The 26,852-nt window shown below is 32.0% G+C and overlaps 1 protein-coding gene across 1 annotated transcript; it reads right to left on the reverse strand.

Moving 5' to 3' along the window:
• Window positions 1–271: 271 nt before the first annotated feature.
• LOC149143944 (uncharacterized) lies at window positions 272–26,852 on the reverse strand. The gene is made up of 5 exons (XM_089451991.1): window positions 26,712–26,852; window positions 26,515–26,601; window positions 26,234–26,350; window positions 26,008–26,133; window positions 272–610 (listed from the first exon to the last, which is right to left on the reverse strand). The coding sequence occupies exons 1-5, from the start codon at window positions 26,850–26,852 to the stop codon at window positions 272–274; spliced, it is 810 nt and encodes a 269-aa protein (XP_089308117.1).

Genomic DNA, 26,852 nt, shown 5'->3' on the forward strand with positions numbered 1-26,852 from the left:
TGCTTCATTCTTGATTCCTCTATAGCCTCCAAGACCTCCTTTCCTAGAAAATGCCACCCTGCCTGATAAAATTCCACCGTATATCCATCCGGTCCTGGTGCCTTGATCTTGCTCATATTCATCACGATCTCTTCTACCTCTTCCATGGTTACTGCCCTGATCAGAGCCTTGTTTTGTTCATTTGTTATTAACCTTGGAATTCCCTCTCATCGTTTTCCGATCCTTCTCCTTTCCCCTGTTCCTCCGTCAGATTCTTTGTTGCCTCGTCTTGTCAGTTTTGTGGGCATTCCCTGAATAGATGTCCATACTCATGACACCTTCTGCACCTGAAGGGAATGTGCTCATAGTCTATGGGCTGCTGCCATATTTCATCATGGTATTCCACTTCTATGGACTCCGGCAAGGGTTCTGCTATGTTCATATACACACAAATCCTTGCATAAGATGTGTATTTCCCTCTTTTGGTTGACTCTGCCACCTTTACAAAGGTTCCGATCGAGTTGCCAATCCCTTCCAATATTTCAGGATCCCAGAACTCCATTGGTAATCCGAACAGTCTAACCCATATGGGGGCTGCCAGTATTTTCTCTTCATCCGGATTGTATCTGTCCTCCCAGTGTCTCATAAACAGTCATGCATTGTTCATGAAATATGGTCCCTCCTTAAAAGTTCTTTCTTTATCCTCTAGGTTCGCAAAGATGACTGTGAAAAAGCCTTTGGCTCCCAGTTTTAGGTCTATATGCCCTTTTGGCCTCCACTTTTGTTGAATCCATTTTGTTAAATCCTTTTCGGATGGCCAAAATCCTATAAACTTACAGATCAGAGCATGGTCTCTCATATATCATCGGTAATCTTCAAGCTTATTACTCTTGATATTGGGGGTTTGTTGGGGACAGGTTTTATGTCTCTCCCTTTCATCCCTATTTGAAGGGACCCATTAACGCACCATCTTATGTGTCAGTGTTAGGCAGTTCCCTTTGACCAATTCCAGCGCAACGACTCATCACAAGTCGCCCCTCGACAATAACATGGTGGCCCCACCTCCAGAAAGAATTCATATGTCATGCATGGGTTAGTCTAAATTTGTCAGAGATATTTAAGCTTATTAATGACCCAATTTCTTATGATCTTAGTTATCATACAATGTCATCTAAGATCCCCTGAATATTACTTAATCCCAAAGTGGTTTACGTGAAAAGTATAAAATATTCACTAAAAAATGAGACTTCCATGCTTAGTACGCTATGCATTGATCAAGACCATATTATTTTCTCAAACTAAATTATTTTCAATGCAATTTGTATAGGTATTTTAAGAATGAATAAGTGGGGGAGGATTAACGAGTTGGAAGTTGAAGACCCGGAAGATACGATACAATTTTCAGCAGAAGAATTAACAAAGACAGAGATTGAGGGGGACCAAGTTGCAGTTATTCCATATTGTCGACTTGATGATTTCATAAGTGGAGAGGAATCAAATGAAAGTGCACCCACTCAATTTCTTCTTAAGAATCATCGAAGTAACAAAATAGAGGATATCAAAGTCACCAATTACTCAACATTCTTGGAGTACAGTGTGTGAGTCTCTATATGCTTTTTCAAGATATGTGTAATTTTTTCAATATGCATAAATATTATATCTAATTTGCAGTAATTTTTTTACGTACAGTTATTGGTGTTCATATGGTCCACAGTCGACAAGGAGAATTAGGAGTGCATCATCAGATCCAAAGACAACCCGCAATCGACATGAAAGTATTAAAGTTGGTTGCCAATGTCACTTCTTTGTGCGACGACTTGTGATGAGACCAGATGATGCTGTAATAATATATACTGCATGTAGACATATTGATGAATCCAATGTTATTTGTCATGGGACAGATGCAATCGGAAGGTCCATGAGATTCAATTATGCACCACATTTAAGTTGGCATATGCGATCTAGAGTCCAACATTTCGTTAAAAGAGGTTTTAATGTTACAATGATATGGGACAAGTTCATCTCTGATGTGAAGGATGGATCCGGTGAGTTATACACAGGGATACCTCGAGATACCTACATGACAAAAAAAGATATAAGTAACATTTACAATGATATCATAAGGCTAGAGTATGTTAAAGATCAAAGTGATCCAAAGAGTGTGGAGTGCTGGTACAAGGAAAACCCAGAGAGTTTTTTCTTCTACCAAAAACAAGATCTTGTTGAAAATATCCCTTTTATCATAGGCATACAAACAAAGTGGATGTGTTCAATGATGCTGAAATACTCTCACAATAATATTATCTCAATGGATTCAACCTTTAGTACAAATAAGTACGGGGTGAGTACATATTTATCCTAAATCCGATTCATTTATTTAACCTCATATTAATGCATGTATCTTATATAAATATAATTATGCATATTTTTTGTAATGCAGTATCAACTTAAAACTTTACACCTTAATGGTTTTCGACGAACATCACAATGGGGTTCCAATAGCTTGGGTGATATCATCACACAACACTATAGCTGATCTTTCTAAATGGATGTTGGCCTTACTTGCAATTGGAAACAAAGAGCGACCAGATTGGCATGTTCTTGCCTTCATCACGGATGATGCTACTGCTGAAATTGAAGCATTGAGGTGATGTGTTTATTATTTTTATAAGAGGCATAAAAAATATTGTTATTGTATAATCTCTCTAAAAATTATGTTATTGCAGGTCTGCAATCAAGTGCAAAGTATTATTATCTGTGTGGCATGTTCGTCGTGCATGGTTGAAAAATGTTGGAAACAAGGTCAAAGGGAGGGAAAACCAAATACGCATTTTTCGTGGATTAGGTGAAATCATGCACATGTGTAAAGATGATGAATCTGTGCGAAAGAAAGTTGAAAGCTTATTTGAAGAATTCAGTGAACAAAAAAGATTTTTGGAATATTTTAGAAATACTTGGCTATCCAACAACAAAATATGTAAGCTTCTTATTGGTGGTTATAATGACTCTATTTTTCATGTCATATGTATACTTAGTAATATATAACTAATAAATTTCTTTCTACAGATATGTGGGCAAAAGCATACAGAAATTTTCCACATTCAAATCAAGATACGAACAACGCCATTGAATCTTACCATCGGTATATCAAGGAAAGGTACCTATGTGAGAAGAACAATGCATGCCACAGAAGGGTTGATTGGTTAATCTATGTTTTGTTGACAAAGGTTGTATTATTTTACAATCATATGCACCGTTTAAAAGAAGCTGGTTTTGTACGACCCAGAAAAATACAGGAACAACTGAATTCATCCAAGTGTAGAGCTAAGAAAATCCCAAATGAAGATTGTGTGCCTGATGAAAAGAGTAATGACTACTGGGTTCGTAGCCAAAATAAGGATACTCGTGACATTTGGTACAATGTCATATATAAGGGTTCTAATCTACACTTCTGCAATTGCAATTGGGCCCTAAATGGAAATATCTGTAAACATGTATTGAAAGTTGAGATGTTAGTGAGTAACACTATTTTGGGTGAAAATGTAGCACCTGGTGTCACTGATCCCATGACAGAAAGGCCTAGAATTATATTTGATTTGAATGAAACACCTATATTGGTCCCAGAAATCCAAACAGAGCTTTTTCCATGCTTTGATTCTACTCCCAATCTGAACATGATGAGATGAAACGTGTTAACTCTTGAGAAATTGAGATCCATAATACCTACAAATTTGGAACAGGCATATGCATTGAACAACTTGGTAGACAAAGCATGTCAAGAATACAACAAAATGTTTTTCAATACTATAACTCCATCCAAGATCACTACCAAGAGAAAACATAGTTTCTTGAGTCCAGTAAATAAAAAGAGGCGATGTGGTCGCAAGTCAAAGTCAGGGACAGATATACTACAATTTGAAAGGGTTGGACGAGTTCATGCAAAGAAAAAAAGAATGGATGAACAATTGGAGTCATCTTCTCAAAAACAAGGAAATGTGGACCACGCGCCTGAGATAATTCAAGATTCTATTATACCCAATATTGGTAGGGAAATTTCATGCTATGCATTGTTTTACGATAAATGCGATATATTATCATGTTCAACACATTTGCATGACTATACGAACTATTTTTATTGTTACAGCTGAGGGACCCACATCTCACAACATTCCAAGTTGTCGAATTCGTTTATTCGATGAACATGCTACTGAAAAAAGATCTAGCATTGGGAACACTGCTTCAGCGATTAACACCCCAATATCCTCCCCAAGGGTGCTCCCCCCTATTGTTGAACCAATTAATATGTATCATCGCCCACACCCACCACCTTTTTCCTCCATAAATTCTTCCATGCCTATAACCACCTCTGTAATACCTTCCCAATGCTCACCCCTACCCTTCAATCATCCACCATTCTCATTTTTTCAATCGTCCACCCTTAACATTCCAATTCCCCCCCCTAGGTTAATCCCCCGGCCTAGAGTGATTCCCACTATTGTACAACCGGTGGGGGTGTATCGTCGCCCGCACCCACTACCTTTTCCCTATTTCACATCCACCATGCCTTTATCCAGCGCCCCTGAACCATGCCTATATCCGTCACCAAGTGCTCCGCCATCTACCCACGAAGGATTGTCTTCTCCATTGCCTCAAATCCTCACGGTGAGAATGAGTATTTGATCAAAATATCATCATGAATTAATGAAATTGATTATATGCCTTTCAATTTTTACAACTAATTGATTATTGTAATTTTTTGCAGAGACATCAATTTGGAAATCCACCTGGGAGTGCCTCATGGGACGAGGGTGACTTATAGACCCATACGTTAGATCGATCATGATGTTGTTTTTCCATTATGTCATTGATGGGCATGAGATTCCATTATTTATGTTGGAAATGAAGTTCTATTTTGTAAAAAAGAAACATGTATAGTTGGACCGATTTTGAATAAAGAATACATAAATTTATATTTGTGTTTATGACAACATCTTCATTGAATTTTAAATCCTTATGTGGATGCGATGTTATATTCTATCAATGTTACATTACTTTTTGATGAATAGTTGTAACGGATTTTGTTTTTATTAGTTACAAATTATCAAGTTTATAAGTTAAGTTACTTTTATATTTATATCTTATTTGATGTTTAAAATGTAATCTTAAGACTTATACCTCGCACCTCAAGATTAATCTGTCTAAAAATACATATGCCTTTCAAACTTGATACTAGATAAAAAAACAATAACCACACATTACAATCCAATATCGCTTTAAAAATATTCTTACCAAGTCTCTTAACAAATATGTAACCGTAGATATTTTTATCATAAGCTACCATACAACAACGACTCTTAAGTATAAACAAAATATATATCGAAAAAAATATGAAAGCTTAAATATATTTTCACATCCTCAACCTTAGAATATTCATTTATTTCTTTACATATGAATTATAGTTTATAGTTTATGTTCATATTCCATATATTTTACATGTGAGAATCAACCCATTTAATAAACATGTACTTGTTATTTAACCTCTTTAACCTTTATTGATTTTTTTTTTGTTTTATGGGGTTAAGGGTGTGATTGGAGAAGAGAGAATATTAAGATTACCAAAATAAAATTACAATTGAAATAGTAAGGAAGTATAAAGTTAAAAGTTGTATTTTATAATTTTGAGATGGTTAATATTCTAAAGTGAAATATTGATTTTTGAGAGTGGAAATATCGATGGATAAAAGTATGTATTTGGAATCCAAAAATGTGAATTCCATTAATTTCAAACCTCCAAACTGTGAATTTTGGTTTTGATATTCAAGTCTTTTCTTTAAAACATTGTTTTATAAAAAATGAATAGTATAGGCTGGCAATAAAAAAATTACATAAACAAGTGATTGGCATATACGTAATATTAAATTGAAATAAATAAATCGATGTAATGTTAAATTTGAATATTTTTTTTTTCCAATTTACAACTCCACTAAAATTTAAGAAGATTTGGTTTACTCATCTTGGATAAACGATGATCAAGTGCTCTGTTAAAACACTGCTTCAATTACCCGCCATGTTAAATTAATTTATTGGACATGATGAAGATGTATAACTGTCAAATTTACAAAAAGAAATACTAAGAAGATTTTCTTTTACTTTTTATATATTATCTAAGGTAAGCTCTACAATTTTCAAGGAATACGGTTAATTAAAAACACAAGTCAAAGTCATTATAATGATATAATAGTTGTGCAGAGAGACTCATACTACGATAGAGGTATAATTTTTTCTCAGCAAGAAAAGTATATATATATTTATTCTAAATAATAAACAATGTTGGACGTAATTAAAAACAAAAAAAATTATACATATTTGGTTAGTTTTAATTAAAAACATTAAAAAACATCAATAATCTCACTCTCTCTTAGCTAAGTTTGTTGTTGATATCACAACCCCATATGAAAGAGATATAGTAAAAATATTTTACTCACTCTTAACAAAAAAATAAAATATTTGGATGCTCATGTGAAATAACATAATATTATATCAATTTTAAAAGTTTTAATTAAAAACATCAATAATCTCACTCTCTTTTAGCTAAGTTTGTTGTTAATATTACAACCCTATATGAAAGAGATGTAGTAAAAATATTTCACTCACTCTTAACCAAAAACAAAATATTTAGATGTTCATGTGAAATAACATAATTTGTATCAATTTTACAAAAAGAAAGTGTCATATATATGTGTGTGTAAAATGCATAATTCTTACATTCTTTAAAAATATTCCAATATAAAACTTGAATAAACTATCTTAATATCTGCATTATCAACTTTATACATGTAGATAAATAAAGTCGAAAAAAAAAATATGTATAAAAAATATTTGAACTTGAAAAATGTAGTAAATGAGAATAAAAAATTTAGTTATTTCCTAGAATAATTAGAGATCTATGTATTTTGTTTAATTTTAAATTTCTGGCATTTAAAAAATATTGATAACACAACCAAGATATATATATATATATATATATATGTTATAAATTAAATATTTCAATATGGAGAGTTGAGTGATTTGATGTTTATTCCAAAAATTATTTACTAATAATCAAGATTGCAAAAACATTTTGACATGGAAAATAGAATTTATAACAAATATTTTAATGAACTTATGAAGTATATATTTCAATGTCAAATATATACATATTACATATATTTAAAATATATATGTATTTATCATATAAAACACCTTGAAAAATAAAATTTTTCGGTTAAAATATTTCAATAATTGAAAATATAATTTATTTTGGTTAAAACATTTTAAGTATTACCACTATTCTATGTTTTAGCTCTTTTTCGGGTATTTTTTGGGGTCATTTGAGATTGATTTATCAAAAACTTGTTAAATTGTAAATTTACTTTGTGTAATCTATGTAATCCTAGTGCTCAAAAGATATGCGCATGTCTTACGTATATACGGAAGATATGCGCATATACGGAAATTGGGCATATACGGAAGATATGCGCATGTCTTCCGTGTATACGGAAAATATGCACATATACGGAAATATGCGCATATACGGAAGATATGCGCATATACGGAAATTGGGCATATACGGAAGATATGCGTATATATGGAAATTGAGCATATACGGAAGACATGTGCATGTCTTCCGTATATGCACAAATTCCATATACAGAAAGTGTGCATATACGGAAACTGAGCATATACGGAAAACGTGCGCATATCTTCCGTATATGCCCAATTTCCGTATATGCGCATATCTTCTGTATACAGGAATTGCACACATACGGAAGTTGTGCATATATGGAAGATGTGCGCATATACGGAAGATATGCACATGTCTTCTATATATACAGAAAATATGCGCATTATGGGAATTGGGCATATACGGAAGATATGTGCATATACGGAAATATGCGCATATACGGAAGGCATGCGCATATCTTCCGTATATACACAGATTCCATATATGGAAATTGGGCATATACGGAAATTCGGCATATACGGAAGATATGCCCAATTTCCGTATATGCACATACCTTCCGTATACAGGAATTGCACACATACGGAAACTGTGCATATATGGAAGATGTGCGCATATACGGAAATTGGGCATATACGGAAAATATGCGCATGTCTTCCGTATATACGGAAGATATGCGCATATACGGAAACTGTGCATATACGAAAGATGTGCGCATATACGGAAATTGGGCATATACGGAAGATATGCGCATGTCTTCCGTATATACGGAAGATATGCACATATACGGAAATTAGGCATAAACGGAAGATATGTGCATGTCTTCCATATATACAGAAGATATGCACATATACGGAAATATGCGCATATACGGAAATTGGGCATATACGGAAGATATGCGCATATATGGAAATTGAGCATATACGGAAGACATGCGCATGTCTTCCGTATATGCACAGATTCCATATACAGAAATTGTGCATATACGGAAGACGTGCGCATATCTTCGGTATATGCCCAATTTCCGTATATGCGCATATCTTCCGTATACAGGAATTGCACACATACGGAAACTGTGCATATATGGAAGATGTGCACATATACTGAAATTGGGCATATACGGAAGATATGCACAAGTCTTCCGTATATACGGAAAATATGCGCATATACGGAAATTGGGCATATACGGAAATATGCGCATATACGGCAGATATGCGCATATAGGGAAATTGGGCATATACGGAAGGCATGCGCATATCTTCCGTATATGCACAGATTCCATATACAGAAATTGGGCATATACGGAAATTCGGCATATATGGAAGATATGCCCAATTTCCGTATATGCGCATATCTTCTGTATACAGGAATTGCACACATACCGAAACTGTGCATATATGGAAGATGTGCGCATATACGGAAATTGGGCATATACAGAAGATATGCGCATGTCTTCCGTATATACGGAAGATATGCGCATATACAGAAACTGTGCATATACGAAAGATGTGCGCATATACGGAAATTGGGCATATACGGAAGATACGCGCATATTTGGAAATATGCGCATATACGGAAGATAGACGCATATACGGAAATTGGGCATATACGGAAGATATGCGCATATACGGAAATTGAGCATATACGGAAGGCATGCGCATGTCTTCCGTATATGCACAGATTCCATATACCGAAATTGTGCATATACGGAAACTGGGCATATAGGGAAGACGTGCGGATATCTTCCGTATATGCGCATATCTTCCGTATACAAGATTTGCACACATACGGAAACTGTGCATATATAGAAGATGTGCGCATATACAAAAATTGGGCGTATACGGAAGATATGCACATGTCTTCCATATATACGAAAAATATGCGCATATACGGAAATTGCGCATATACGGAAATATGCGCATATACGGCAGATATGCGCATATAAGGAAATTGGGCATATACGGGAGGCATGCGCATATCTTCTGTATATGCACCGATTCCATATATAGAAATTGTGCATATACAGAAAATGGGCATATACAGAAGATATGCCCAATTTTCGTATATGCGCATATCTTCTGTATACAGGAATTGCACATATACGGAAACTGTGCATATATGGAAGATGTGCGCATATACAGAAATTGGGCATATACGGAAGATATGCGCATATACGGAAATTGGGCATATACGGAAGATGTGCGCATATACGGAAATATCCGCATATACGGAAATTGGGCATATACGGAAGGCATGCGCATATACGGAAATTGGGCATATACGGAAGGCATGCGCATATCTTCCGTATATGCACAGATTCCATATACGGAAATTGGGCATATACGGAAATTCGGCATATACGGAAGATATGCCCAATTTCCGTATATGCGCATATCTTCCGTATACAGAAATTGCACACATACGGAAACTGTGCATATATGGAAGATGTGCGCATATACGGAAATTGGGCATATACGGAAGATATGCGCATGTCTTCCGTATATACGGAAGATATGCGCATATATGGAAGATATGCGCATGTCTTCCGTATATACGGAAGATATGCGCATATAAGGAAACTATGCATATACGAAAGATGTGCGCATATATACGGAAGACATGCGCATATAAGGAAACTATGCATATACGAAAGATGTGCGCATATACGGAAATTGGGCATATACGGAAGATATGCGCATGTCTTACGTATATACGGAAGATATGCGCATGTCTTACGTATATACAGAAGATATGCGCATATACGGAGATTGGGCATATACGGAAGATATGCGCATATACGGAAGATATGCGAATGTCTTCCGTGTATATGGAAGATATGCGCATATACGGAAATATGCGCATATACGGAAGATATGCGCATATACGGAAATTGGGCATATACGAAAGATATGTGCATATACGGAAATTGAGCATATACGGAAGACATGCGGATGTCTTCCGTATATGCACAGATTCCATATACAGAAATTGTGCATATACGGAAACTGGGCATATACGGAAGACGTGCGCATATCTTCCGTATATGCGCATATCTTCCATATACAGGAATTGCACACCTACGGAAGCTGTGCATATATGGAAGATGTGCGCATATACGAAAATTGGGCATATACGGAAGATATGCACGTCTTCCGTATATACGGAAAATATGCGCATATACGGAAGATATGCGCATATACGGAAATATATGCATATACGGCAGATATGCGCATATACGGAAATTGGGCATATACGGAAGGCATGCGCATATCTTCCGTATATGCACAGATTCCATATACGAAAATTGGGCATATACGGAAATTCGGAATATACGGAAGATATGCCCAATTTCCGTATTTGCGCATATCTTCCGTATACAAGAATTGCACACATACCGAAACTGTGCATATATGGAAGATGTGCGCATATACGGAAATTGGGCATATACGGAAGATATGCGCATGTCTTCCGTATATAGGGAATATATGTGCATATACGGAAACTGTGCATATACGAAAGATGTGCGCATATACGGAAATTGGGCATATACGGAAGATATGCGCATATCTTCCGTATATACGGAAGATATGCGCATATACGGAAATTGGGCATATACGGAAGACATGCGCATGTCTTCCGTGTATACGGAAGATATGCGGATATATGGAAATATGCGCATATACGGAAGATATGCGCATATACGAAAATTGGGCATATACGGAAGATATGCGCATATATGGAAATTGAGCATATACGAAAGACATGCGCATGTCTTCCGTATATGCACAGATTCCATATACAGAAATTGTGCATATACGGAAACTGGGCATATACGGAAGACGTGCGCATATTTTCCGTATATGCCCAATTTCCGTATATGCGCATATCTTCCGTATATGCGCATATTTTCCGTATACAGGAATTGCACACATACGGAAACTGTGCATATATCGAAGATGTGCGCATATACGGAAATTGAGCATATACGGATGATATGCACATGTCTTCAGTATATACGGAAAATATGCGCATATACGGAAATTGGGCATATACGGAAGATATGCGTATATACGGAAATATGCGCATATACGGCAGATATGCGCATATACAGAAATTGGGCATATACGGAAGGCATGCGCATATCTTCCATATATGCACAGATTCCATATACAGAAATTGTGCATATATAGAAATTGGGCATATACGGAAGATATGCCCAATTTCCGTATATGTGCATATCTTCCGTATACAGGAATTGCACACATATGGAAACTGTGCATATATGGAAGATGTGCGCATATACGGAAATTGGGCATATACGAAAGATATGCGCATATATTCCGTATATACGGAAGATATGCGCATATATGGAAACTGTGCATATACGGAAGATGTGCGCATATACGGAAATTGGGCATATATGGAAGATATGCGCATATACGGAAATTGGGCATATACGGAAGATATGTGCATGTCTTCCATGTATACGGAAGATATGCGCATATACGGAAATATGCGCATATACGGAAGATATGCGCATATACGGAAATTGGACATATACGGAAGATATGCGCATATTTCCGTATATGCCCAGTTTCCGTATATGCACAATTTCTGTATATGGAATCTGCGCATATACGGAAGACATGCGTATGTCTTCCGTATATGCGCATCTCTTCCGTATATGCCCAGTTTCCGTATACAAGAATTGCGCATATACGGAAACTGTGCATATACGGAAGATGTGCGCATATATGGAAATTGGGCATATACGAAAGATATGCGCATGTCTTCCGTGTATACGGAAGATATGCGCATATACGGAAATCTGTGCATATACGGAAATTGGGCATATACGGAAGATATGCGCATATACGGAAATTGGGCATATACGGAAGGCATGCGCATATCTTCCGTATATGCACAGATTCCATATACAGAAATTGTGCATATACAGAAATTGGGCATATACGGAAGATATGCCCAATTTCCGTATATGCTCATATCTTCCGTATACAGGAATTGCACACATACGGAAACTGTGCATATACGAAAGATGTGCGCATATACGGAAATTGGGCATATACGGAAGATATGCGCATGTCTTCCGTATATACGGAAGATATGCGCATATACGGAAATTGGGCATATACAGAAGACATGCGCATGTCTTCCGTGTATACGGAAGATATGCGGATATATGGAAATATGCGCATATACGGAAATTGGGCATATACGGAAGATATGCGCATATATGGAAATTGAGCATATACGGAAGACATGCGCATGTCTTCCGTATATGCACAGATTCCATATACAAGGAAGTTATTAGATGTTATAGGGTTTAAATTACTTAATTGAGTAATTTATCATAATTTATTTGTCACAATTTCATAATAATGAAATAATAATTATTTTGTAATTGAGAATAAAACTCATAATTAAGACGAAGGTTCTCAGTGAGTTGGTAAAGGTGCATAATTGAGTAGGAAACTTGTGCATTACTTGTATCTATCCAATTCACATTCCATCAATCCTAACTTCTCATAGACCTAGGTGTCCAAATACATCCTCCCAGAGTTAGGAAAGACCTATATAGAGAGACCCTCTCAAGGGGGATAAGGGAGAAATAGAGAGAATAGTTTAGTAATGCTAGTGAATTTCCACTAAGACATTCTTCCTTTGCATGTGAGATGAGCCCAATCTTCTTGTAAGACAAGGAGAGAGGACTGCCAAGGATCACAGGAAATTCTATGGGTTAATAAAGGTATATTGTCTTTTTGTACTATTCTTGTTTATAAATGAAATTGTGAATTCCCTTCTATATTTCATATTATTATATGTATGAATGTGATATGGTCATTATTATAGAATTTTGTGCATACTAACTTTCCTTTTGTAGAGGAAAATATCATCTTAGTTGATGGCATATGTGTGTAGGGGATTAGATAAGGGACCTTGGAGTGAGATATTCAAATTGGATTGGGGCTTCCAATAACTCTATAGGGTCTACAAATGACACCAACTTGCATGGGTACATAATTATGTTCTTATCATCCTCTTATATGATATGAATGATTGTTATTGCATCAAATATAGGGAGTTTACTTAGATCCGTCGTAAACTATCTAGTTAATCTTGAGGCAAGATCAGTCGAGCAATAAATACTTATCCTCTAAGAGTTTTTCACAATTTCCATTCATAAACAAGAATAGTAAAAAAAAATTATACCCTAATTCACCAACAGACTCTTCTCTAATACTTGGCACTTTTCTCCCCTTAGCTCACAAGAAGACCATGCTCGTCTCACATGAAAAAAGAATAAAGTTCTAGTAGAAATTCACCATCATTACAGAGTTATTCTCTCTATTACTTCTCCCTCCCCCTTGAGAGGGTCTCATTGTACATGCCTTTCCTAAATCAAAGAGAATGTATCTAAACAACTAGGGCCATGAGAATTTAGGCTTGGTGGCATGTGAATTGGGTGGATACAACTCATGCACAAGTTTCATGCTCAATAATGAGAATTTCCCAACTTACTGAGAACCTTGTTCTCAATTAAGATTTTTTCCTCAATTATGAAAAAAATATTATTTCATAATATTATGAAAAAAATATTATTTCATAGTATTATGAAATTGTGACATAAGAATTATGATAAATTGTTCAACTATGTAATTTCACCGCTATAATATCTAATAAAATTTGTATAAAACCCGTACAAGTACAAATAAAGGTAAGAGGGGATGCATTATAGAAAGAAAATGAGGTAAGTTTAAATAGGGTCTCTCTGATTATAGTGGAGTGGAAACTAGGGCTATAACACTAGGTTCTAATATTACAATAATTTTTATCAAGAATGCTCATTTGAAACTAGGTTCAAGAATAATCCAAAATCATGATTTGCATAGATTGTATTTCTTAAAGTATAAAAAAATAAAACCTAAAACATGTACCACAAGTTCTTTGTTATGTCTCCTTAGTCTCCCAAAAAGTTCACTATTTGAATAATCCTAGAAAAATGTATAGAGAAAACACCAACATGACTTATTTAAGACTAATTTTAGGACTTGTTAGAAATGCAAATTTCCATAGCCTATATCGTTGAAAGTATAGTGAACAAAAACTAGAAATCTTAGCCAAATTTACTTGCTACATTACTTGAAGTTTCAGAAAATGTCACAATCTGAAATATCTATGAAAATTAAAAAAAAATTATCATGAAAATATTAATATGACTAATTTGAATTAGTCAAACCTAAGAATCATATGCTCTGATACCAAATGTTATACATGAAACACACAATTAAAATAGAAATAGAAAGATAAGTAACTCAATGCCTTGAGAATTAGATAGAAGAATGGACGAGAAGTAACTTCGATAGGGAAACCTTATTCTACAATATAACCAATGTACAAGATGAGATGCTCACTAAAACTTGGTCTCCCTCATATATAGAAGAAAATGAGTACAATTACAATTAAAGGGTCTAGCTAGCCAATAAGGAAAACACTAGTATAACAAAGAAATGCAATAACTCAATATCTATGGCTTCACATATGTATTGTGAGATACATAAAAAATGATTAGGAGACATACAATCACTTACATGGTCAATCTAAACTCATGTTCTAGTCCTTAAAAAGATATATTTTCAATAAATAAACACATGGGTGAAGTAGAAAATTTGGAATTTGGAATTAACCAACAAGGAAAGTAAATTAACTGAATTGACCATAGGAATTAGATGTGAAGCAAAAGTATGTGATACTGGATTGATCATGATATTAATTGCATAAATTTTGATTAAACATCTCTATGTATTGTTACACATTGAAGTCTAATTATTTATTTTATAAATAATCTTTTCTAGGCATGCATGTACTATCATATTCTACAATGTGGAAATATGGTTAGTATTTTAGAGTTGTGAATGGAAATCGTAGAAACAAGCATATAATTATGGAGTGTCTTATTTAATTAAAAAAAATTGCAAGATCAAGCGATACAAACCTAATAGAAAGAAAACTTGATTATTTGACATCATTTATGAGATAATTTAATTGGATTACAGTCCCTTTAAACAAATTATTTTTAAATGTAGACGGTTTTAGCTTTTTTTGTAGAAGATATATTACATATGAATTGTATGGTGATATATATATATATGAGAATTTTATGTCATACAATTTATTCTTTTAGAACACCATGAGTAAGATTTCTTCCATCTTGATGTCTGCAGCAAAATTTGGTGGTTTTTTTACTACATGTACACCTAGAAGAAAAAAAGTTCTTGAAAATGTACTTGTTACAATTTTTGCAGTAATTCAAGAAGGGAATGATGTCAATATTTGTGGTAGAATAACAAGTGCACTTTTGTTAGGTAGTGTGCACTATACTGTGCTTTTTTTTACTCACACATATGCACAAAGTATGGTTGGCTCATATCCTTATTTGGTAAATTTAAATGAATAATAGCTCCTAAGTCATAAGCCATATTATAATGAATAGAAATCAATCAATGTTTAGCTCAGTTAATTAATGTGCATAAAATCATAAATCGATAGCACTTAGGTGTTTTGTATATATAAATATATGATCTCCTATGTCTTTATTATTATTTTATTCACGATATTATGGATAGGTAATTATGGATAGGTAATTATTATTTTACCTAAATTTATTTATTAAAAATATAATATAAATAAACTAATTTTATTAAAACATTTTAAAATTAATATTCAATATTTTTTTTGAATAAATTATGTATTTTTTTTTTTGTAGGCTGGGGTGGGACTCTTTGATTTACATGTCCATTATGAACCCCTCTGCAGGGGAAGGGTAGCCCAAAATTTGAACCCAAGATCTCCGGTTCGGTGAGACTTCATTTCCACGGCCCTTGCCGCTTGAGCTACCCCATGTGGACGAATAAATTATGTATCTAATTTGAAACAAAACATTATTTAAATCTAAATTGAAATTGTTGTAAACTTACATTTTAATAATAATTAAGTTTTCACAATTATCAAATTTACCTTAATCTTAACTAGAGTATTTGATTTCAATTTTGTTAAAATTGGTGAAAAGTGCATATGTAAATAAATGATAGATACACAAAATGCTTTAGATAATTGTCATTATTATAATATACGGAATCGAATATACATGAGTTTGGATTGTGTTAAAGTTCATTATCACCCTTACATCAAGGTGTCAATGTACCAAAGAGCATAGTAAATTTATGCACATTTCATATATTTAGGTGTCAATGTACCAAAGAGCATAGTTGATATTAACATGAATAAGCACTAACAAAAATATATTTAGTAAAACTTTTACCTAAATTTATTTATTAAAAATATAATATAAATAAACTAATTTTATTAAAACATTTTAAAATTAATATTCAATATTTTTTTTGAATAAATTATGTATCTAATTTGAAACAGAACATTATTTAAATCTAAATTGAAATTGTTGTAAACTTACATTTTAATAATAATTAAGTTTTCACAATTATCAAATTTACCTTAATCTTAACTAGAGTATTTGATTTCAATTTTGTTAAAATTGGTGAAAAGTGCATATGTAAATAAATGACAGATACACAAAATGCTTTAGATAATTGTCATTATCATAATATACGGAATCGAATATACATGAGTTTGGATTGTGTTAAAGTTCATTATCACCCTTACATCGAGGTGTCAATGTACCAAAGAGCATAGTAAATTTATGCACATTTCATATATGACTATTTGATGCACTTCAAACGATAGTGAGTTTTGTTAATTGATCTGACCTGTGTACATGCTTAGAGTTAGCATGGTTTGAATTCCAAGGTGACACTATTAAGAACCTTTTAAAAGAAAAAGAAAGAAAATAGAAATGTAGGCTAATTTTAAATGTCATATATGTACCAAAGAGCATAGTTGATATTAACATGAATAAGCACTAACAAAAATATATTTAGTAAAACTTTTACCTAAATTTATTTATTAAAAATATAATATAATTAAACTAATTTAATTAAAACATTTTAAAATTAATATTTAATATTTTTTGAATAAATTATGTATTAAATTTGAAACAAAACATTATTTAAATCTAAATTGAGAAATGTTGATTCTGAGATAAATAATACTTATTGACATAACTAGAAATTACTCTGAAATAAACCACACCTATTGGAATGTCAAGTGGAATGTTGAATCATCTTTGACCATTCTTCAACTCCCAAGCCATAAGCAAAGGAGTTGTTGGACCTCCAAAGGAATCTTGAGTCAATTCAACCCCTTAGTGGGAAAATTCATGAATTGGTTTTAATTAAAAGTTATTGAGTCTTCAACATGTGGATGACTAGTAAAAACAAATTATAGAGGAAGAGTCCAACTAGCCATTAGCTAGTCGTTATCTAACCATTAAGAAAAGTTTTACAAAAGGCTAGTCTCTCCTCTAGTAAGTGTTGTTGAGTAGGAGATGATTTTGACGCGATAATACAAAGAAACTATTTGTGAAAATACTCTCTTATGCATTGAGTTGATCTTCTATGCCTTTTCTTCTTGGTTTTTTCCTACAATCTTGTGCTTTTAAGGACTAAGTTGCAGGTATACTTAAGCTATCACAATAGTATCACAACAGTCTGTAGAGGGTCATGTGGAAGGGGAGATCAAGGCCCAGGTCTTCACCTCACAATTTGCTAGTTGCCAAAAATACTCTTTTCCAAGTGTTGGACAAGCTCTCTTAGGGGGGAATCTCCCTTCACATTTGTGAGCTATTGACACTAGTGTTGCTATTATAGTTGGGGGATCTCAAAGGAGTAGATCCTCCTAGTGTGGTTGAATTTTCTTGCAGGTTGTCCAAGGCTAAAAGAGGGGGATAATCTTGCCCCCAACTCCCCACTCATCTCTAGTCTCAAAGGGAAAATCAACAAAAAAAAGGTTGTGATCGCAACTCTGCAAATCGGTAAGCTTAAACAGAAAAGGTAAAACCTCACCCTTCAACCATCTCATCATTTAAAAGTTCTTTAAAAAAATTCCTTTTATATTTTTATTACTAGCTTCCTGCAATTTACCTATCATATATAGCGCTAGTAAACCTTGAAGAAAAAGAGCTTAAGTATTTATCACAGCCAAGGAATTGATATATCTATTTTTAAGATTATTTTGCCACATTTACACGAGTATATCTAGTTTATGTGTGCAGATGTGCAGGAAGATATAGCTGTAGCAAACTTTCATTTGCATATTTTCACTCAACAAAGCTCCCTTTTACAAGCAAATATATTTTATTTGCCTTGTTTTAGCTCAGATTTATTTATTAAGTTTATATCTTGAAAATATAGCATGGATTTAGTTATTTCAACCCTTTATAAATGTATTTCTTTGTTGAAACAAATTTCTATGTTGCGTACCCAAGGGGTTTTGACCCCAAGACCTCATAATGAATTTTCAGCTTTGTAGAAAATCATTTTATTGCAGGCCTAAAGGATTAAAAGTGGTTTAAATAGTCCAAACTTATACCTTCTAACCTCCTCCCAGGCACTTTTGGGTGAATCTCAAGGGGAAGTATCGAGAACATTGACTTTATATAACCATAAAATTAAACAATGCTCCCGTAAAATAATTTCAACAAAAACAAAACCATGTTTAAAAGAATTCAAAGTTCGGAAAACATTGTTTTAAATACAAATTTAAATGATTAAAAATAAATAAAATGTTTTAAAAATTATTATTATAGAAATTATAACACATGAAAAACAAGTGTTACATAGTCGCTAGTGTAGCTAGTTCTGCCTTTTAGTTTAAATATAGCTAAATTGAAATAAAAAACAATAAAGACAAATAATTTCTATTGTATTTTCTCTTTCTTTCATAAGTGGTGATAACACTTAGCTCATGCATATGGAAAAATACTTTTAATGCTAGTGGAAATACACATCCCATCATCAATCTCGAAATGAATGTAAAATTGAGATATAACCGGAGCTTCAACATAATGAATACTCTCTACAATTGCTATATATATGTAAGCCATGTACCAAGGGCTTGAATTGATATAATACTTTGAAAGTATATTTCATATTCTCTTTATTGTATCAATTAGTTAATCGATTTTAGATACCATTATCTTTTATAGAAGTGGTTATAGTTAGGGATCTTCCATTTATCATAAGGAACTTACTTGCTTTAAAGCATGCTATTATATAATCTCTTTATCTAGAACTTCTCATTTCACAAAACATTTTATTTTATTTTATACACACACACACACACACATATATATAGCATGCTTACCTCGTAAGATTAATCGATACATTTCCATGAACACTTTAAACGAACCTTCCCCTTATTGTTAAATATTAAAAAATTAATTAACATTTTGTAAGTTCAAATTTATATTTATTTTTAATCTTATTTTAATTTATCTTTATTTTTTTAAATCATGTTTATCCTTGTTTGATATTAAAACAATATGATAATGACAAATGAGATCTGAAAAAAAAATAAAAAAATTAATAAGGTATTTCATTTTTTACAATTTTATTTTCATGTTTAAAAATTATCATAAATATTCCAACATTAATATAATTTTGTTAATTCTTCAAAATGTATTAAAAATATTTTACTTTTGTTGATTGTCTAAAAAGTATTCAAAAAATTCCATTAACATCATAGTTTTGTTGAGTTAAAAAATTAAGAATGTGAGTAGCATGACACATATTTTAAAATGTAGATTTAATTTTAATTCTAGGTTGGATATTATAAGAGAGAATATTTTTGATCTTCTATCTTTTTAGATTCATAAAAGTGACAAACATATTTATCTGAATATGTTTTGGGAATTAATTCATATTTTAACATGTTTAATTTCTTTTTTTTTTCCCTCTTCACACTAATTAAGACAAGGAGATACTTTTGATTTTAGAAATTCTGATTAATCTCATCATTATAATATCTTAGTGTTAATTCATATTTTAACATGCTTAATTTCCTTTTTTTCCTCTTCACACTAATTAAGACAAGGAATGACTTTTGATTTTAGAAATTCGAGTTAATCTCATCATTATAATATCTTAGTTTTATTCTTCTTCATATTTCTTTATCACGGCAAAACTTTTCATTAAATATTATGTCATTTTAGCTTGAGCAAAAAGTGACTTTGAATAAAGTGAAAAATAATTTTAAGAAACCTCTTACTTTCATAATACTTATCCATATATATAATATACATAATCATATCCATAATTTTAATAACAAAAAAAACTTGTTTAGTTTTATAATAAAATAAGATTTATTAAATATTAATATTTTAAATATTAATTTTTATATTAATTAAAAAGTAATTATTATATTTTTTCCAACCCATGGCTTAAATATAATTTACAAAAAATTAAATAAACTTTCTATAAAATTATTTTATTAATTAAAAATAAATAATTTACAAAATTTCTAAATAAACTTTTTATAAAAAAATTATAACTTTTATACCTTTACTTTATTATTTAAAAATAAATTTAAAGTAGGAACTATATCTCAACTAATAACAACATCTTTTAATTGTAATTCTTATATTTTAGTTTTTGGAAAGAATTAATATTTAACGTAATTAATCATTATTTATAAGTGAGTTAGGGTATACTTTCAGTCTTATCAAATATTATGAATTCTAAATAATTGAGTTTATTTGTAACGAGGATGTAATGATGCTAAGATTAAGATTATTTGGAACAAAATTTCCGTTATAACCTTGGACATTGATATTGTTTGTTTTTATGGCCAAGAGAAGAGATATTTTTGGAACAAAACTCCCATTATAACCTTGGGATATTGATACTATTTGTTTTAAGGAGAATCCTACCTCGATAACAAACCCACAACTAATGATCCTCTAAACTTTAGGTTTTGTTTTTTGTTTTTTCTTTTGGTTGAAGTAGTTCTATTAAATGCAAGGAGAAAATAACAATAACGCGGAGATAATTTTCATTATTTTATTAATGGTTTTTTTTTAGTACATTAAAGTTGTAACTAAAATTAGATGTTGGGGAAAACACAAAATCAAATTAGTTATCACCATTTAACATTAATAACCAAGTGTTATTGTTGTAAAATTTCCTCTCCATCTATCCATAATCTTCCCTTCACATGCATGGATGGTGTTGGTGATGAAAACCTTAAATTCCATGAAACATTTATCAATTGCAATCTTTCTTTTATTGTCCTTTACTTTAATAATGTATATAGTACGGATTAATAATAGAAATAACATATTTAACAAATAACATGTATTTTAATTTAACTATATTTAAACTAAGTTAACATTTTTAGAAGGCACCTTTACTTTTTGATGAAAAAAATATAAATTTTCCATAAAATTTTATACAGACAATAGATTAATATGAACAAATATGATATTAAAGCTTACAAAAAAATCATTCATAAATAGAGTTTGTATTATCTCTGGGTAGCTATAGATAATGCAATCATGAAATATCTCATTATTTTAATTGTACTTTTTATTAATAGAAAGTGATATGTTTTTATTGTTTTTTACTCTAATTTAACTATATTTAAACTAAGTAAAGATAGCTACTTTGCAGTCTTTGTTCAAATGTGAGAACTAGTTCATACTTTTGGAAACTTAATAATTAAACTATGCCAAAGCTAGCTTATTTTGAATTATAAGTTTTAATGGTCGAATATTAAAAAAACCATTATGTTGTGTGATTGTGAAAATAAAGAATCAGTTACATATTATTATTTTGCGATTGGAATATTTGCAAATTAACAATGTTTAATATTCCGAAATGGTCCAATATAATTGGTTTGATGGGAATCAATGAAAGTTGATGATTACATTGCAGTGCACTGTTATTATTATAAATCATTTAGTTCAATTTTCGTGAGATTGGAATTTAGCTCATTTTTGTGAGATTGTAATTTAATTAAAATTTTAAAAGTAAAAATTTAGCCTAAATTTGAGAGGATATATATTTAATATAATTTTATAAATAATAAAAATATATAAATTTTAATTATGTATATATAAATAGATTTTATATAGCTTTGAGGGTTAATATAGTTTGTTGAGCTTCTCTAATTAAGGCATCTTTGTTATTGAGAGGTCATGAGTTGATTTCTCTCAATACTCTGGGGTTAGACTTTGTGATTGAGTCAACAGAAAGTGATCCTTTTGAGTAGATCTTCCTATTACAACTATTATGTGAACATAGTGGTCACTCATCTCCGAGAACATAAACCACATAGAAAAAGACAAAAAAAAATTATATGTAAATTAATATTAATTTATAAGTTAAATATATTATATTAGTTTTTATATTTTATTTTTATAACAAACTTAGGAATATATATAAGTTGACTGTAAACATTAATGGCTTGTGGATAAATTGGAGATTCATCGAGGTTGTCCACCTCATAAAACTATCCATCAATGTACAAAACCATAGTTTGGATTATTTATATTTGTTATAACATTGTGGGTGCATGTATAAATGGAAAAATTGCAATTCAAGTCAGTCCCAATTTCCACTGAAACAATATTCCAATTTCTTTTTGGGCGAGACTTACGATGTAACAATTTAGGCAACAATATCAAAGAAATAGTTTAGCTATTACATAAAACATGTGATCCTCGACCCATAAAGCATAAATTTAAACCATACATTCTTATAATTATAAGAATTAAACAAATAAAGTACGTGAGTGTTAATGGGTTGCGAATAAATTGGAGATTCAACGAGGTTGTCCACATCACAAAGTTATCTATCAATCTACAAAACCATAGATTAGATGCTTTATACAGGTGCATGTATGAATGGACAAATTGTGATTCAAGTTGATCCAAATTTCCACTGCAACAATATTCCAATTTCTCTTCGGGCGAGACTTACTATGTAACCTTTTGAGCAACAATATCAAAAAAATAGTTTAACTATTGAAGAAAACCTTTGATCCTCGACCCATAAAGCATAATTTGAACCATACATTCCTACAATTATAAGAATTAAACAAATATCAACAAATTCTCCTTTAAAATAGTGAAAATACGGGTAAATTTAAGAGTTTAATTAATGGAAATGAGATGAACCAAATATAAAAGACGAATTTGAATTGATAGTTCGATGTCTCTTGAAATCCGATGAATTTCAAATTTCACGGACAAAAGTAGCAGGAAATAGTAACTTAGTTGTTATTGCATTGACATGATGATGCTAACATAACATTAGCCTTTTTTTCAGGAAAGAAAAAACATGTTTTTACTATAAAAAGCCAGTTTACATATGCCAATATTCAATGTACAATATGTTCTGCATAACCATAATACTACACCACCTAGCCAACAAGGTGTAAGTGTGATCTCAAAGAAAAAAATTCCCGATGGGCCGGCCAAAAAATATATAGACCCAAAAGCGACCATATAACCAGAGTTTATATGCACCTGTTTTAGTTGTGAACATATACAAAAAGACATATTTTCCATGACGTTGGGAAAACATTGATAGCTATACCAAGACCAATGCACCTGTATAAGGCTGCATAAAAAACGGTAAGAAAAATTACCATATCATCGAAACAATTAGAGACAAAAAGCCTTTGTTCTGTGTGCCAGACATAGCAGGTTGTATAGAATATTCAACAACCTACTAAATGAAAAGATAACAAGACCCTAGGTGGTTCTCCTCGGCCAAATCGAATGAAGAGAATCACTTCCTTCTTCCTTGTCATCACATTTATTAGTGGCACCAAATGACAAATTAAGGCCCAATCACCTGAGACACTAGATCAGATAGGCCTACTTTATTTTGACCCCCCCTTTATTTGGAAATGGTGGGTTTTTTTAATCAAATGTCTCTAAAATCTAGGAGGAATTTATTGAAATCACAAGCTTCATGGTAAATCCTGTGCAATAGCAGTGCCCTAGGGTTTTTTCCGTCAAATTTCTCTAAAATCTAGCAGAAATTTATTGAAATCACAAGCTAGATGGGTAATCTTGTGCAAACGAAGTGCCCTAGGGGTTTTCTAGGGTGCTGAGTCCCTATATACAGTGAAAAAAACTAGTTTAAATAGCACAAATCAAGATTTCACCTCAGATTTTTCCACCGGATTTCACACTAGAAAATCCAAAAAATTGCACTAAAACCAACTACGAAAAAAAAAGGGAAAAAAAAAAGAAAAAGAAAGATAAGATTGAAATCTGCAACATCTTTATGAAGTATTTATATTTTTTCTTTAAAAAATAAAAATTTTGAAAGATGTATTCTAAAATAAACCAAATAAAACACTAAAAATTTAAAGTAGAAATAAATCACACCTATTCATATAACTAAATTAAACTACACCTATTCATATAACTAGATTAATGTAAACAGAGATATCGTTGAAATCTATAACATTCATAATTTTTCTTTAAAGAATGGAAATTCTGGAAAAACTTATTCTAAAATACACCACTAAAAATTAACAAATATATAGTTGAAATCTACAACATTATTATTTTCCTTTTTTAAAACTAAAATTATGAAGACCTATCACACCTATTAACATAACCAGAAACTATCTACGTGAGCAGAGGGATGATTGAAATGGGTGCTCAGAAATGCGGTCACATATGGAGATAATGACGTCTTGGAGTGGTTTACTGCATTAATAATTAATAACATTAGATTTTGTTAATTATGCTTTGACAAGGATGCCAGGAGACTGAGCACTAAATCGTTCAGGAATATATTATCCTGTTTTTATTCCTTTGTATATATTTGTGTGCATTATTTCGCCTTTAAAGTCACGGATTCACTGTTTCTTGGATTGATGCGATAGCAGCTAGGATAAAGTTGGACAGATAAGGGCAAACGTAGCTAGTGAAGGGCAGTACTTCAGAGGAATATCATGCAAATATATTTAAAATATTTATGATGTTGACATTTTAAAGACATACTTAACACCTGGAAACAATTTTTGGAAAAAAAAAATGATGTATTAAAAAGTCTAAAGAATACAGAGATTACATATATTGAAACTGTCCTTGTAGCCCCTTTATAGATAAAACAATGGCTAAAGTTATATTATTGTAGCCTAAGTCATTTAAACTTGCTGGAATGTTTAGCCTTCAAAGTAGCAAACCTAGTGGGTTTAGTGAGAGCAATGCTAGTTGAGCATATATGCTCTATGTATTGTTTGCGTGACTTGAACCCACGTGCTTTCAAGTCCTTTGGCATGATTTTGGTCCTTTTAACCATAGCATCAACATTTATCTTTTTTGTTTTCTGTGGAAATTAAAACATTATCAATAAATATCAAAATCCACATAGATATAATGAAAATATGCTGACCATGTAACGAATATGAAAAGACATTTCATTGACTAGCTATCAATAAATATCAAAATCTATATAGATATAATGAGAATATGGTGAACATGTAACGAATATGAAAAGAAAATGCATTAACTAGTCATAAAAAAATATGTCAATGTTATTATGAGCTAAGATATGTAGTATATAACTTACCTCTCTTAATTTATCTTGAAGTCTAGGTGAATGCCGCAATGGTTGAGGAGAATGTGATTTTTGCTGAGTATCATGTCCACCATCATACATGTGCAAAGGTGTTTTAGGAGATGTATATTCATTACTCTGAACATTAGATTATACATAGATATAAGTATGTGACTCAAAAAGAATTAAATGTAAAAATATGATAAAATTATAAGAGTATAAATAAATATAGTCTTACCTTGCATTGTGACATTGGACATGAAGATGGTTGTAGCATTTGAACCATTTCATTTCCATTCTTCTTAAGGCTTCTACAAGGGGTTTTCATTGATTGTGATGGTTCCAAAGGGAACACCTGCACCATAAATAAGAAATAACACACACGCACATAATAAAAAAAATCAAAGATAACGATATATAATACAGAACATCCATTTCTCATCCCATCATTATGGTAAAACATAACAATTTATATATTAATATTTTCGGTGGAATAGGTTATATGGATTAAAAACTTACTGGCCCAGTAACCCCTTGAAAACCTTGAAATCTAGGTGAGCGTCGCAATGGTTGGTGGCTTGAATTTGGGGAATTTTGTTGATTAGGCTATGCATATCAATAACAATGAGAAATTAGTATACAATTATAATAAATATAAATATTATTTAATGTTAAAATGTCTAAAAAATTAATATATGCAAAAAAATGGACTCAACTGTGTTGTCATTGTCCTGATTGGTTTCATCAAAGTTTAATATATGGTTGTGCCCATCTGATCCTTCTTCCCCCACATCATCGGGAACCTCAGTGCTTGCTTTCTCTTTTAAAGCAATATCTATGCGCTTCATTGTCTCCAT

The sequence above is a fragment of the Pinus tabuliformis genome, chromosome X (genome assembly GCF_031772625.1).
Source record: "Pinus tabuliformis cultivar Carrire ecotype Pingquan chromosome X, CPIR1, whole genome shotgun sequence".
In the NCBI taxonomy this organism is placed as follows: Eukaryota; Viridiplantae; Streptophyta; class Pinopsida; order Pinales; family Pinaceae; genus Pinus; species Pinus tabuliformis.

What these genes read in the sequence shown, in the direction of transcription:
- LOC149143944 (XM_089451991.1), bottom strand. Translation starts at nt 26,852, where the DNA reads ATGGAGACAATGAAGCGCATAGATATTGCTTTAAAAGAGAAAGCAAGC. An exon ending in TTCAAGGGGTTACTGGGCCA is followed by an intron (nt 26,351 to 26,514) that starts GTAAGTTTTTAA and finishes TTTATGGTGCAG; the next exon opens with GTGTTCCCTTTGGAACCATC. An exon ending in TTCAAGATAAATTAAGAGAG is followed by an intron (nt 611 to 26,007) that starts GTAAGTTATATA and finishes AGACACTGGGAG; the next exon opens with GACAGATACAATCCGGATGA.